Raw genomic sequence first — 14,472 nt, forward strand, 5'->3', positions numbered from 1 at the left:
TACTTTGGCCATCCTAGGTTGAATGGTTGGGAAATTTTGTTAAACTTTTTAGTCAAAAATAAAGCTGTTTCTTTTCTTGTGTGAGAAAATGCAGGGCTGCTAAGTAAGATTTTTCATTAGAACAAGAAGTTACATTCACACTTATAAATCAAGATACCGTTTGTGTTGTTTGATAATCAACAAAGCAATTTTCTTGCTTCAGTAATGGAGTTCAACTTGGTTGGAAAAAACAGTCTTCATATGAACAGGATATCATTTAGTTTTTCAATTTTCTAAATCTCTCCTCTACCCCATCCAGCAGCCTCAAGTTTAAGACTGAAGACAGCCAAGGCGCACAAGGAGCAAGCAGCATGCAGATGACCTAGCTCAAGGTGCTCGCACTTTCATCAATCTTCATTTTGCTCTAGACACTTTATTTCTTTCACCTAGCTAAAAATTGAAATCAAAGCCAGTTGCTGTAATCAGCTTATATTTAGTTAGCAAAATAAACTGTGTGAAAAGGCACGTTGCCAAAATCTCTTACTCAGCCTAAAGCCAGATGCTGCTAACAAAGTGTCTGGTTAGGGGCTGCTAGCATTTGCAGACAGTTTAGTGAGTCAGGCTGCTGGTATGGTCATATGAAGGTACCTCAAGCCAACTTACCAGCAAATACTATTTCTTGCTCTCATGTCCTATACACAAATGCAATTATCATATTTAAAACAAATTGAGCTGTGAGAACAAAATCTTGTTTGGCAAATCATTTCTTCTAAAGCTCGTGTGGAATTTGCATCACACGGGAACTGATGAGGCTTGTTAGATCTATAGCTGCTGTGTAGCATCTATTAAATCCTTTCTTGGGAGTGTGAACCATAGCCAAAGGACAATTCTAGCTGATCAAAAGGCTAATAAGTAAAGGCAGGAAAGATTGACTACAGGAACATTTTCTATTCTGATTTGAACATAAATACACCAGGAAGTAAAATGACTTATTCAAAGTGGAAAGAAAAGAGTACTAGCACTCCCCCAAAACACATGTTAATGGTATCTGTCACTCACAATTCTGTAAAATCTTCCCTTTTACTGGCTTTGATCAGAAAAAAAAAAAATTTAATGCTGAAAACCTATCACTGAGAAACAGAATTGCTAACACTGAGACAAGGTGTTTATTTTCCTTAGTAAAGAAGTAAAGAGAGCATTTTCAAACTTCTAAATTATATGCAATTATAGTAAGAACTGTTTACATACACACATATAGCTGCCAGCTGAAGAGAAGGAAAAAAATGTTAGAACACACCACCTTCAGGACAATGCCTTACAGACCTTGAAATGCGTGCGAAAACTGTAAGAGAGATACTGTAAGCATTTACACAAGATCAGATATGGCCTTGGGGCAAGAGAGCAAATACTTTAGAGAAGTGGGCTTTCAAATATAAAGCTTAACAGTAAGAGTGCACACTTTACTTCAGGCAAGTTCTACACAACTACAGTAATTTCCTCTTCTCTCTACAGAGAAGATTCCTGATACAATGTAGGACCACATTTTCCTTACTTCCTTACACTACGACCCTTCCCTGGGACAGCTGGAAGTGTTATCCTGAAATAATGGAGCAAATGGATGAAGTTCCCTTTTAAAAAAAAAAACAACTCTCACTTATCCCTCAGACTGTGACCTTGTACACTGTCCTAACAGTCTATTTTTAGTATTCCAGCCCTTAAAAGTTGTCCAATTCCTCCTCTGATGCATCCGGAAGGTCCTCTTTATTAACAAATTCCTATCAGTGTGACTCCTCTTTACATGCAGATGTTCATCAAATACATGATAGATGAGCTGACTCTGTTTATTTCACACAATTATTATTTATTTGCATCCTCAAGCTGACACATGGTGTTTTGGAGAGCAGGAAGGGTAATAGCTTATGTCAACATGCTTACAATTTTTGAAAGAATTGTCAAGAATCAGATTTGCATGAGAAACCTCTCACTATAGCTTCCCAATTACTTAATTCTCCTGACTATTCATTACACTATTATCTCCATAAGTCTTAACATTTTACTTCCAAGGCCAGGTACTTACTAGGAGCAATTTGCACTTCCAAAAAAATAATGATATGGAAAAATCTGTGATTTTGAAATAGACTGCTAGACAACTTAAAGAATAATTGACTTTACAAATTAAAGCAATATTAAAAATTGATTACTCTTTAGAGTAGCCTCGTTTCACAACAGATGTGATTTTCAAGATTTACTTCTTTAAACCTCAAAACAGTAACTCAAAATTCCATGTACACAGCTGCAAGAATATATTGTGCATCAAAACAGTTCTAATGATACTCTGTAAAATGCTACCACTATTCTCTAATGACTAGGAATCGAGGAGCCTAAAAAATACTTGTGCCCAACTTTTCAGATGCTTAGCCAGGCAGACAAAAATATAGAGTATGTGAGAAAGTATAGTGAATTTATATAAGGCTTATAAAATGTGTATCAGGAATGTATATGATGAAAATCTTTTGTTTACTCCAAAACATCTATGATATGGATGCTCTCCTTTATATCTGTCACCTTCAGTCTAGAAAAATCAAAAATTATCCTAATCAAAGGAACTTTAACCAGCAAAAACATACAGTTATTTATTGGGCTTGTAGAATCAGCAGAAGTTAATGCCATAGTTACAAACGACTATTATCAAGCAATAGTGTACCACCAGAAAGCCTGGCCACAGGAAGACAGCAGTGTTCCAGTGGAAATGCTTTTTTTTTTTACATGCTACTATGTATGTTCAGAATCAGTCTGGCATACACTGAAGGTTTCAAATTTAGTTTCTTACAACTACATCAAAAACCTGATGTAATGTAATGTTTTATAATAGCAAGGCACATCATGCTGAACTGGGGAATTCTCGCTGGGCTATTAGCGAGGGGTGCTGCAGCTCGTGCTGGCAGACAGCTTTCACATGTCAAGCGTATCAGCGTTCTGGGAGCTCACTCCCGATGCTGCTCTGAATGCCAATACATAAGCCCCTACAGCTGTGAAAAACAAAGGACTTTCAAAAACTGTTACCTACGGATGTTGGCCAAAATTACAGTTCTAGTGCTATCAATTTTGAACGCTGGTACATTTTAAAATTGTCACCTTTTAAAATCTGGTTGACATAAACACATTTATCAAAAGCGGAATGAGACTTACTGGAAAGTCCCATGAAACAAATTCTGAGATACTGTTCAATAAAAGCACGCAGTGGTCAGAATTTTACCTGTAGTTATGGCTATGTTGTTACTTCCCTTCAGCAGGAACTTGTGGCTTGCCTACTGAAAGCTGGATAATATCTACTGGATGATGATGAATCCAAAACTGAGGATTTTCTCCAAATGCCAAATAAAAGGCTAGAATACCCTCATCAGGTTTATGACTTCATTTTGCTTCTCTGAATCTTTCTCTCAATAGTGAGAACGAAGCTATGCCTGAACTTCCAATGGGTAAACAGCATAATGCCCTAGAATTATGTCATACGCTACAATGCAGCACACTTTTGGCCATTTTGAGGATCACTGATTGTTTACACTTTTCCCTAATTTGGGATGACAGCCAAAGGATACTTTCTGAAAGCCCACAGCAGAAAATAATAAAAATTCATTGTAGTATTAAGTTGACAATAAGTTTGTATTTCTCTCTGTAATGTTCAAACCTACTTTGTATAATACTAACATTTTAAGAACTGTTAAAGATACAGCTTTAAAGCAATCTCTCACCTTCCAGAATGTATATGACAGTTGAAGTCTAGGAAAAGGCTAAGGTAATCTTACCAGCAAAGTGTATTTTAAGCAATTACTAAAAATTAGTCAATTTAGTTACTGAAGAACCTGTGCAGTACACATTTGTGCAAGTCTAAAATCCTTCAGTCAAATCAAGTGTAATTCATGCTTTTACTTTTGAAGTGTTACTTTGCTGCACACAACGTAGTGGTATGGCCACCAGCAACCTGCTTCTGTCACTGATTTCTACACAGCCCTTTCAAACAACATTGCCTGGCATATCATTTCTTCCTTTCCTGGAAGAGACTTTAGTATGAAGATTTTTCTATAACATTGACATCTTCAAATAGAAAAGAACACTCAATATCTCCCCACGCATACCTATTTTTTTTTCTTTTTACTACCATCTGCTGCTTTATTTTTTGTGAAAATGTATGCTTTAGAAAGCAAATGCAAATCTTATTCAGAAACATTTTCATCAGTCCTCAAAGACAGGGAAAAAGTAAATACAAGATTGGGAAAAGTTATCGTGATGCTTAACGTACTACATGACATTAGGCATTACATTGACAAAGTCACAGAAGTCCCAGCTTTCATTAAGGACAGTGTCAGATGGGATTAGCTCTAATTGTTTTTTAGAAACAATGCATTTCCTAACCGCAGGGCTAAGCATGTCTCAAGTCTTTAGCCACAGAATAGAAGAAATTCTTACAACACACAAATCAGGTTCTTTAAACTCAACTAGTTTTTCATGGAGAGGTTGTAAATAATCACAGGGGAAGAGCCACAGTGGGTCACATTAACAATTCACCTAACTTACTGCCCTGTCTCCTTCAGAGGACAATAGCAGATACTTAAGCATGTCTCTCAGAGCAGAGCAAGCATGTACAATACTTTCCACAAATATTCACCCAGTCTCCAAAAATTAGCAGCACGGGTAATCAAAAGAAGTTTCTCTGCCATATATCATTACAGCACCTTAAACTTTTTACTTTTACCACCCAACTCATATTAACATTTTAATTAAAGAGAATGAACTGTTTTGTTAAAAGTATGGATAAACTTACAGATAGTCTCCTGGCAACCTTCAAGCATCACTGCACATTTTTATATGCGAAGGTTAATATTTCAGGACTCCTTTTAAATATCATATACTCCAGGAAAAAAAAAGTGTCAGTTTCACTAACTTTTAAAATTAAATAGCAACTATTCTGTTGAACAGTTAACATTTACTTTAAGTTACATCTATTTCTTTGCATCTCTGTAAAAACTTTCCGGTTCTCAACAGTATGAATTTGGAGATGCAAACTCTACATCAATGTATTAAATAATAAAAAAAAAACCACTCACTACAGTTACTGTACTTAGCATTTATCAAGTGTCAGCTCTAAACAGCTACAACGTGACCACGTCCCTCTGGCTGCAGTCATGCTAACAAAATCAAAAGTTCAACCACCATTCGGCCCTGAGGCTCCTGGGAGAAACATCAGCAAAGGAACCACTTACCTGCATCAGTTTTCTTGAGAGCTCATTAGTGAGAAATTCCTCTTCCTTTTCATAGTTTACTGCAAGTGTTTCTTTTTCTTTCTGCAGAGCTTGAATCTTCTTAAACAGAGTATTACTGATGAATTCCTCTTCCTGCTCTGCCCTTGCTTGCTGTGAAATAAAGACAGTTTTAAGAAAGGAAGCAAGTTTCCATGTTAAAAATGATAACTACTCTGTTCCCCTTTATATTCCCCTTCTTCTTCCCCACTTTTTCTTAAATCTTGCCCTTCCATCTTGGAGAACAGTAGGATGAATCTAATTGCTGTTATCTTTTCCAGCAGAACAGCATCTTCCTTCCTTTTTATTGCCCATCATTCCACTTTGGAAACTACACTGACGGTTTAAAGTGGCTTCTCCCAACCAAATGCATAAACTCCCCAACCTTTTAGACTTTATAAAAAGATTACTGATTCAGAGATATCAACTTCTACCTTTGTTATTCCTAAAAAGAAACAAAAAAAAAACCCAAATTCTTCTCTAAATGTTCTCCAATAAGAGCTGAAGCATGGATCTGAGACTGTGCTGCATTCAGCACAGTGCCTTCTTGTCAGATCCCTTTGATTACAGCACTGTTCTCTAGGAGTCAAATAATGTGTTTATCCTTTCACGCAGATTTGCCTTGCTTCTCAGCCACAGGCAGCACAGCTCACATCATGAGGATTTCTGCTCAACCACCAGCCCAATAGGAAAACATTCTTCTACTGCTCTACAGCTCCCTCAGGAGGGGAGTGTAGGGGCAGGCGCTGAGCTCTGCTCTCTGGGGACAGCGACAGGACCCGAGGGAACGGCGTGGGGCTGGGACAGGGGAGGGTCAGGCTGGGTGTCGGGGAAATGTTCTGCACCCGGAGGGTGGTCAGGCACTGGGACAGGCTCCCCAGAGCAGTGGTCACGGCACTGAACTGCTGGGGTTCAAGAAGTGTTTGGACAACGCTCTCAGAGATAGGGTCTGGTTTTGGGGTGGTCCTGTGTGGAGCCAGGAGCTGCACCCAATGTTCCCTGTGGGTCCTTTCCAACTCAGGATATTCAATGATTTGATGATTATTTCTCAGACCTGTTCCCTCACTACATACAAAATCAACTTAAAAAAAAAAACACGCATGCAGTAGTTTTACCCTGAGGATTTCCAAATTTCATATGAGGAGAGCTCTGTTGGAAATCTTCCCCATGAAGAAATCACTAGAGAAGACAATTTCCTTTTCAGCTCTCCTAGAGTACCTAGGCACTGCTACAAAGAAAGGCAGCTCACTAGCACTGCAATTCAGATGTTTCTTTTTCTTTTCTTTCCTTTTTTTTTTTATTGTAGACTTTAGAAACTTCATAAATGGAATAAAGAAGTTCTCTTGAAAGTCTGCTCTGATAGAGCACAAAGGGTATTTCATATGTGCAAATGAAAGGTTGCAGCTACAGAGGGGTGAAGCCAACTCCTGATTCCACAATCAAAGGACAACCAGCCTGAAACAACACGATGACAAAAACAGAGAATTCCCAAGCCCCAACTTTTATTAAATGAGACCACGTAATGTTAAGGAATATTTTCACTCCCTACAATTAAATCCACATCACCTGAACTGCAGATGTGTGATTTGCCCTGATTCTAATGAAGTTGAATGTATCTGAAATAGAACACAGGTTATAGCTAGCAATACATAAAGATTCACTAGGTTTTACTGCGGTAAAATTTGAGAGAGAAAAATTTAAGAAGTAACAAAAAGCATAACTGGAGTTTTACTGAAAGTTTAACTTCCATAATCTTCTGCCCAAAACGTGCCAGAATAACCATCTCTTTATACATACTGCACAATGGAAGGCACTTAAAGGATTTCATTGTGCCAGTGATCTTTTAGCCGTAATGATGTATTCCCTAGTATTCCAAGAGGCAATTACTTAAGCAGAGACACGTTCCATGCCAACAAGAAAAGTTCCTTAAAGAACGTAACTGTCTTTAAAGCTGGCGGAACAATAGGGACAATGTAAATATCCTCATCGTATCTCCAGTATCATAAAACCTAGAGCAATAATTTGGAAACTTATCAGTTGAGTCCTCCCTCCGTCTTTCTCTTCACATCCTCATCACTGCTTTCTTGAGTCTTCTCCCATCTCTACTGCTTTTGTGTCTTGGCCCTTCTCATTATCTGCTACCAGTTCCCCTCTCCCTTGGCACAAACCCAAGTTGAGGGAGGGGAGAAAAAAAAAAGAAAAAGAAAAAAAAGATCTGGCTTAGTTTATTAGCTTAGGTCCTGCACAGCACCTCCTTGCTAATGCTCTAATGTTACTGCATCTCACTGGCAGAGAACCACTACTCCAGCACGTTTGGCATCGGTAGCATCACTTGTCACATCAGGACAATATATGGATGCCCAGAAGGTTTGAAGAAATACTGAAGTGTCAGCTTTTAAATTTTTATGTCTCAGAACTCTACAACACAAGGAATCTAATATTTCAATAACACTATCACTTTCTAAATGTGGCTTTACTTTGAGCTACTAACATCTTATGTCTTCAGAGAAATGTCAGAACAGAGTAAACAAGTCAAATTGCAAGGGTTCATTGTCCTCAAATCGTTAAAATTCATTTGTTCTGTTCCAAAACCATCTCCTCCATTGTCTTCACTACACAGGATTTCTACTGGTGTCTGCTTTTCAATGGTTCAAAGACAATAAAACCGAGAAAGACAGACCAGGCATACCTAAAATTAAATTAGAAATCACTGGGTTCTAAAATAAAGAGGCAAGGTACTTCTACTTAGGTTTCTGTTCATTTCTAACTTGTACCAGTTTGCTCTGCACCCATCTAAAGCTCTGACATGAGAGCACTGCAGCACTGACCTGAAGAGCAGCACCCCGTAGCCAGATGCTGGTGGCACATTAATGTTGGGTGCTTAGGTCAGCATGCCCGGGAGCTGCCAGCATCCCTACCCAGCCCTGGGTAAACAGCTCTGCCCCTCCTCGGCGCCTGCACTGGAGCTGAGGCGAGCAGGCGATGGGCCAGAGCAGGCAGGAGGAGACACCCAAGCAGTCATCCTTTCCTCTCCTCCTCCCATTTTTCTTTCCGGGATCAGCTTCCTAAACTGGCTTACCACACAGGCAGAGCTCTGGCACGGGGCCATAAGGACCGAAGGGCCACACGTTCGGCCTGGGGAGGCTGCTCGGGAACAACCCCGCTGCCCACACTGCGTAGGACACCGGCTTGATTCAGGTGGCTCAAAAGAAAAGCTGAATAGGATTACATCTGCCTCCAGCACACCAGAAACATATTCCTCAGCTAAACAAACAGGAAGCCTATAAATCCAAACAGGATCTGTAAATTCCAGATATCCATACATCAAATGTAATACAATGAACGTCCACTGAAATTACCCGATGGTCAGCAATTTCAACACAAACTATTAAGTCCAAAAAAAAAAATAATGCTACAGTTATGAGACTGGGTATAAAAAACACATGAAGTGTTACCACATTTCTTCTAAATCTGCATACTTCCATTCTGATTCTTTCCCTTTATCGTGTTAATCATTACACTGGAGATAGTTTGACTATCTTAAATGATAAAATTATTCATGTTTATCTTAATAATGCCTGAAATCTTGAAACTATTACTCATTTAGCCCACAGTCAAGCTGATGTTTCAAGGCAGTAAAAAGTGTTTTTCATCCTATTTCCTGCACAGACTGTCACTGCGATATTTTTCTGGACATATATATACACTGTGTTTCCATACAAACAATCTGCCTCATTATTAAGTATCTGCATTTGAAAAGAGGCTCTGATAGGATCTGCAGAAAATGAGAAAGGGTGAGGAAATCAGAGACAGTGGGTCTGTCAAGGTACAGAGTTCGTGGTTCCTGTTACTCATATTACATTCAACATCCACAAACAACAATTCACTTCATTCTGTATACCAGATTACAAAACAAATTGCTGAGACCCTGAGTGATATAAAATGATAACACCGTCTCAGTCAGTCTCTGGAAACCTGAAACGAGCAATGTGCTTCCAGCACAGATTTCCTGCAGAAACACAGCCACAGCCACCTGTCCCCGTGTCTCAAACTCACAGGACTGCACAGGCACACCCACTGAGGAAAAACCTGTAACTACTGTGGTCGAAAACATAAAGGTCAAAGACTATCATGTTATTTTGCAAGAAATAAAGGATGAAGAGGGGATTTTAAAACGCTCTTATGCACATGAAATGCATAGAAATTCTTGTATTTTTTTAAGATTTTTTTTTCCATTTCTATTGCAATAGAATGGGACATCCTGATTACTAGTAGAGCTGATGTGTGTTGTAAAAAAAAAAACAAACACGTCCTTGTGAGTTTACAACCCAACGGGCTGCTTTTTAAAAGAAAAAAGAGACATATTTCTCTTAAATTGTATATCGTAACTGAATATAGCATTGAGAAGTGAATCTCATCACAAGTTATTTTTCCACATGCTGCATGCACTAGTCTAAACTGAAAAGTTTAGGTTTAACTTATTGTTATGCTGTCGGCTTTTCCTGTAAATACATCTCTAGCAAAGTGCACGCTGCTAGATTTTCCTCTGCCCACTTGCTTCTAGTTCCTGCAGCAGTTTCTGCTTCTGGTGGGCTGCTCTCTCTCTGATCACTGTACCATATTCCAACCACAGTACCTTAATGGTGAGATTTTATGAAACAGCAAAACCCAGGCTTTCTAATGAGGCATCAGCTTTAACAAAGTCAAATAAAAATTTCAGTTATCTATGCTCCCTTCTTCTCCCAGGTTAGCTCTTCTAAAAGTTTCACAAATCTCCCCAGTACTGCAAAGAGGTAAGGAAGCAGGTTCAACAATCCAAGAGCCACTCAGTGAACGTCAATACTACGTTATCAAGGAACTGACATATGCATACTACCCTATGGATAATATAAGCCTGCAGATGGAGCTGAAGAGCAATTTAATCTGCTGGCTGTACAAAAGAAACTCAATCTTTGCTACTGAATATAGCCTGAAAAGTTGGGACAGCTTCAGAAGGGATGATCTCAGCTGCTGCGCATGTTACGCTGAACTAGAGCTGTCTCTTCAGAAAGCAGCCTGGCCCAAAGTCCTACGAGAAAACAGGAAGAGGTAAAAAGGGCGTGAAGAGCAGTAAGTCACAACAGCAGGATTTTAGAAATATAAAATTCTTGCACAAAACAAGAGCTACATTTCCCAAATCTGCTGTAGTACACACCCCTCCTCTAGCATTGCTAACTAAAGATACTGTTCTGGCCACAATTTCTGGCACCAGTTTAAAATATGGAAAACTCTTGGTCTACAAATGAAATAAATATTCCAGTGAACTGATACTGTTCCCTTACAGGGGAACTTTTACGCTGCAGCTCTCCCGGGCAAGAGCTGTTTTTTCCTACAAATCCTCCGGCAGCACCTGAAACAACCACGCTGCACACCCTGCCCATTTCAGACAAGGAGAAATACAAACCACTGCAACCAACGTCCTAGGGAAAGGTAATTCTCAGGAACACGAAACAAAAATCAGCTCAGAAACCAAGGCTTACACCACTACACACTACTGTGACCGCCCAGCAGCAAGCTGTGGGGCTGAAGGACAATGAAGGTCTGCTGAAGTCCACATGTGCTGTGGGGGCAGCTTTGCACCCACAGCCAGGCACTTTCTTCAGTCTGGTGGCCTGTCTGCAGAGCAAAGAGTGAACGCTCCTGCGGTTACAGTGGTGAGCTGGCATTCAAGCTCTGGGTTCGATTCGTAGTGTGATTTCCTGTTCAATCTAGGGCAACCCCCAGGGTCACTTCCTCACTTCTGACATACAAGTATGTTCTTTCTTTTTACTTTCTTTCTTCTTCTTTTCTTTTAAGATTTTTTCCTTTTCCCTTCTTTAAGAGGAATTTTCAGGAGTAATGGAGTTACACAAATAGCAGAGCTGCGTATCCTTATCTTTGGGCACACAGTGGAAGCCACATACTTTCGCAAAAAAAAAAAAAAAAAAAAAAAAACAACCACCAAGCAGTAATGCCTTGGTATGTTTCCTTCAAAAACCCCAGGTGTTGGTCTTTTTTTTTTTTTTAAAGCACACCTGGTAGATGAGGCAGAAGGGCTTTTCATTTTAATTTTTTCTTAAACTTACAGGCATGCCACAGATGTTACTTCCAACACACACTGACAGGAGAGGAAATAAATTAATAAACCAGCACCAGACTTCAACCTACTAACTCCAACTACTCTAAAAGTTACCTATCCTGTAACATTAAAGCCACACACAGAACTGCCTCAAAATACAACTCCTATTACATTTCAGCAGGTTTGTTCTGCTGTACGAGAGGAAGATATGTAGCTTTTATTACAGTAATACAGAAATAGCTGTATGATGAGCCATTAAAGTGCTAAAATACAGTTCTTTTAATTTCTGCTTATAGTTGGCAATTCTTTCCCCCCTTCATCCCCTCCCACCCCCTTTCTAAAAGGCCAGCCAGGTTTTGGCTGGAAGCATCAAAACACTTGTGTCACAACCCCCTGCTGCTCAACTCCAGGCACAGCAAGTTTTTCACCCGATACCTACAAAGCAACCCAGCTCATTGCCTTATTCATCTCCACCAGCATAGACCACGTAGAGAAATGAGCTGAGACAAATGACTTGAGACACATTTTTCTTCCACATCAGCTTTAACTGTAATCAGATGTTTTCAGCTACACATCACCCACGCAGCCTCGTGAGAACTTCTCTCAAAAATGAAGTTACATTCAAGATACGCGTGCATGCATCTTACTGTACGGAAAGCTCTGCAAGAAACAGCACTTTAAAGGAGCCTTCAAAATTGACTACCTTCCTAAATACCGACTTGTTCAGCAGTATTCATACACACTAAATCTGTGAGCATCAGGATTACAGTAAATTGTCTGATGGTATGCAATTCCATTCCACTTCAGATCTGTAAACACTTCAAACAGCTTCTCTTTCTGCAGTTTGATGTTGACCTGCAAGAGCCTTGCACAACTGAAATATACAAGTGGTGCAAGTGCAATAAGCAAGTTATGGAAAGAGTCATTTCCTAAGCAAGAATACTTACAAATTTAATGTATTTGGTTCATTGTATACAACTTACAACAAGTTACATGTGATTATGAATTAATACAGTGTAATTCCTGAATTTATTTAAATAGTTTAAAAATAACGTAAATGCCTTTCTTCAAAACATAAAAATGGAGTCTGCTCTCTTCAAGGGAGTTTATTGTATCAAAATGCTGGCATTAAATAGTTAATAAAAGCACAGCCCTTGAAAAAGCCATTGTAACTAAGAAAATGTCAATATAGGGCCCAGAAGACGCATCAACCTTCAAATCACTTCTACTTAGTAGCTTAACCATGATTAGGCACCCTTGTGCAGGTCTTAGTGTAATTAAAGCCTAGGTGTTAATACAGCTCCCCAGAAGGAAGGTAGCTGGACTGCAGAGGCAAATTGTGTTTAAACATTTCCTACAGTGAGTGCCCAACCCTACACCACCGTAGCAGCCATACCGCCAACCAGACACACAGCTCTAGTGCCTATTTTCCTGTCACTTGCCCATCCCCAGGCAGAAGCTGGGAGCTCCCAGCCACTGTTGCCTCCCGCACACAAGCCCTGTAACGTGAGCTAGCAGCAGCTACAGGCCGAGACAGGAATGCCCCAGCAGGAAAAGACAATCCAGCCCATAGGCCTTTGCGAGTGGCTCCATCTCACCGAGCCGTTTCCCCGCCTCACCGCTGCCCACGCACACAAGGTGTGACCACACCGCACTTCCCGCACGCTTCACAGCGGCGCACTTCCCATGTGCATGCGTGTCAAGGCACTCCAAAATACAGGCGAGATGAGATGCTCCTCGCTGCCGCGTGCGCACACAAAGTCAAGAGGGCCACTGAACCGGAGCCTGGCATCTCTCTATTAAACCTTTACCAAAGAGTAGTTGAAAGGTTTTTGTGTTACTCTTTGGCGTCCACTGCTGCTGCTGCTTACTGGTCAACTCGTCGGTAATCTTGCGCTGTAAATAGCTCGCTAGTTAATCAATAAGTGCAAAACAAATAGAATACAGAAGCACGTGGAACAGGTTTTTCTTTTGTTCAGCCTCAGTCTAAAAGCTGCTGAAAAATGAAATAAAGATGCAGGCATATATGGGTACACAGATATACACATAGCTGCATTTGTAGCTTCATGTTAAGTTTGCCTGACTTTTTGACAACACAGCCCTCTGGATGTGAAAGAGGGGAAAAAAGATCAAACTGCATATAGCAACTCTTGTAGCATATACTGGTGAGGTTTTTGTTTAAGTTCTCTGTGGTGTTTTTTTTTTTTTTATATAAAAACTTATATTCCATGGCTACAGGATCACTAGAACCATCACCCTTCTTTAGAAATGTTGTGACTTTATGATTGATTTGCATCTAAAACACTCCAGTTCAATGCAATCCAATTGCATTGGGCTACTTAGAAACCAATAATCAATACCAGCTTAAAACCCAGCAACACCACCACTCGGCAGGAGAATCTGCAAGAAATGCAGTCCTGCTGCAAATCAGTCCAGATTACTCTGTAATATCAGATGTCTAAAGCACAAAAAATATAATTAGCACTGTTTCTTAAGCTAATATATTCTAAGTACTATTTTACCTCTTCTTCCCTCACTGATAAATCACATTTTGTCTTTAAATGTAGGCACATAGTAATTACAAAATACGCTGCCTTGGTTTGACCAACTAGCAAACTCAGTATTGCATGCTCACAAAGTTTCGGAGGAGGAAAAAAAGATTCAAAAGAACAAAAAAGAAAAGAAAAATAAGAAAACAGAAGAATAACTACTAGGTGACTAATTTACTGAACAGCCTCTTTTCACATAGGTATCTATGCCTGTGCCAGGGGGCACTGACCTGTGTTTTAAAACAAAAAACTTTTTGCAACCACAGCAAGCTTTTGCTAAAAGCATCTATCCCGTCACAACTGTTTTTCTTTGCAGACAGAGGAGTGCAAATTCAGGCAGAGAGGAGAGAGAGGTTGACCACCCAAGGCATCTTCATGAAAGCCCTACTTCCCTTTACACAGCTCAGGTAAACCACAGCAAGCATGTGCATATAAAACTCTTGCTCTTCTTCACGAGAGGAGACAACAGCCCAAGCATTACCCCGTTACACCCCATGCTTCTAGGCAGAACGTGTTGGATCACTGATGCAGTGCCTCCACAACTTTCTTA

General features: G+C 39.9%; 1 protein-coding gene across 3 annotated transcripts in view; it reads right to left on the bottom strand.

Moving 5' to 3' along the window:
* CCDC6 (coiled-coil domain containing 6) overlaps positions 1–14,472 on the bottom strand; it is a 45,791-nt gene that overhangs the window by 21,067 nt on the left and 10,252 nt on the right. For all 3 annotated transcript variants that reach the window (XR_013953222.1, XM_080598584.1, XM_080598585.1), the window contains exon 2: positions 5,241–5,390. Coding sequence is in view for 2 of the 3 variants with exons in the window: in XM_080598584.1 (XP_080454710.1) it covers positions 5,241–5,390 (150 nt within the window). In the remaining variant the exon portion in view is untranslated. The remainder of the gene's footprint in view (positions 1–5,240; positions 5,391–14,472) is intronic.

Source organism: Anser brachyrhynchus (genome assembly GCF_964034855.1).
Source record: "Anser brachyrhynchus genome assembly, chromosome: 6".
Taxonomy (NCBI): domain Eukaryota; kingdom Metazoa; phylum Chordata; class Aves; order Anseriformes; family Anatidae; genus Anser; species Anser brachyrhynchus.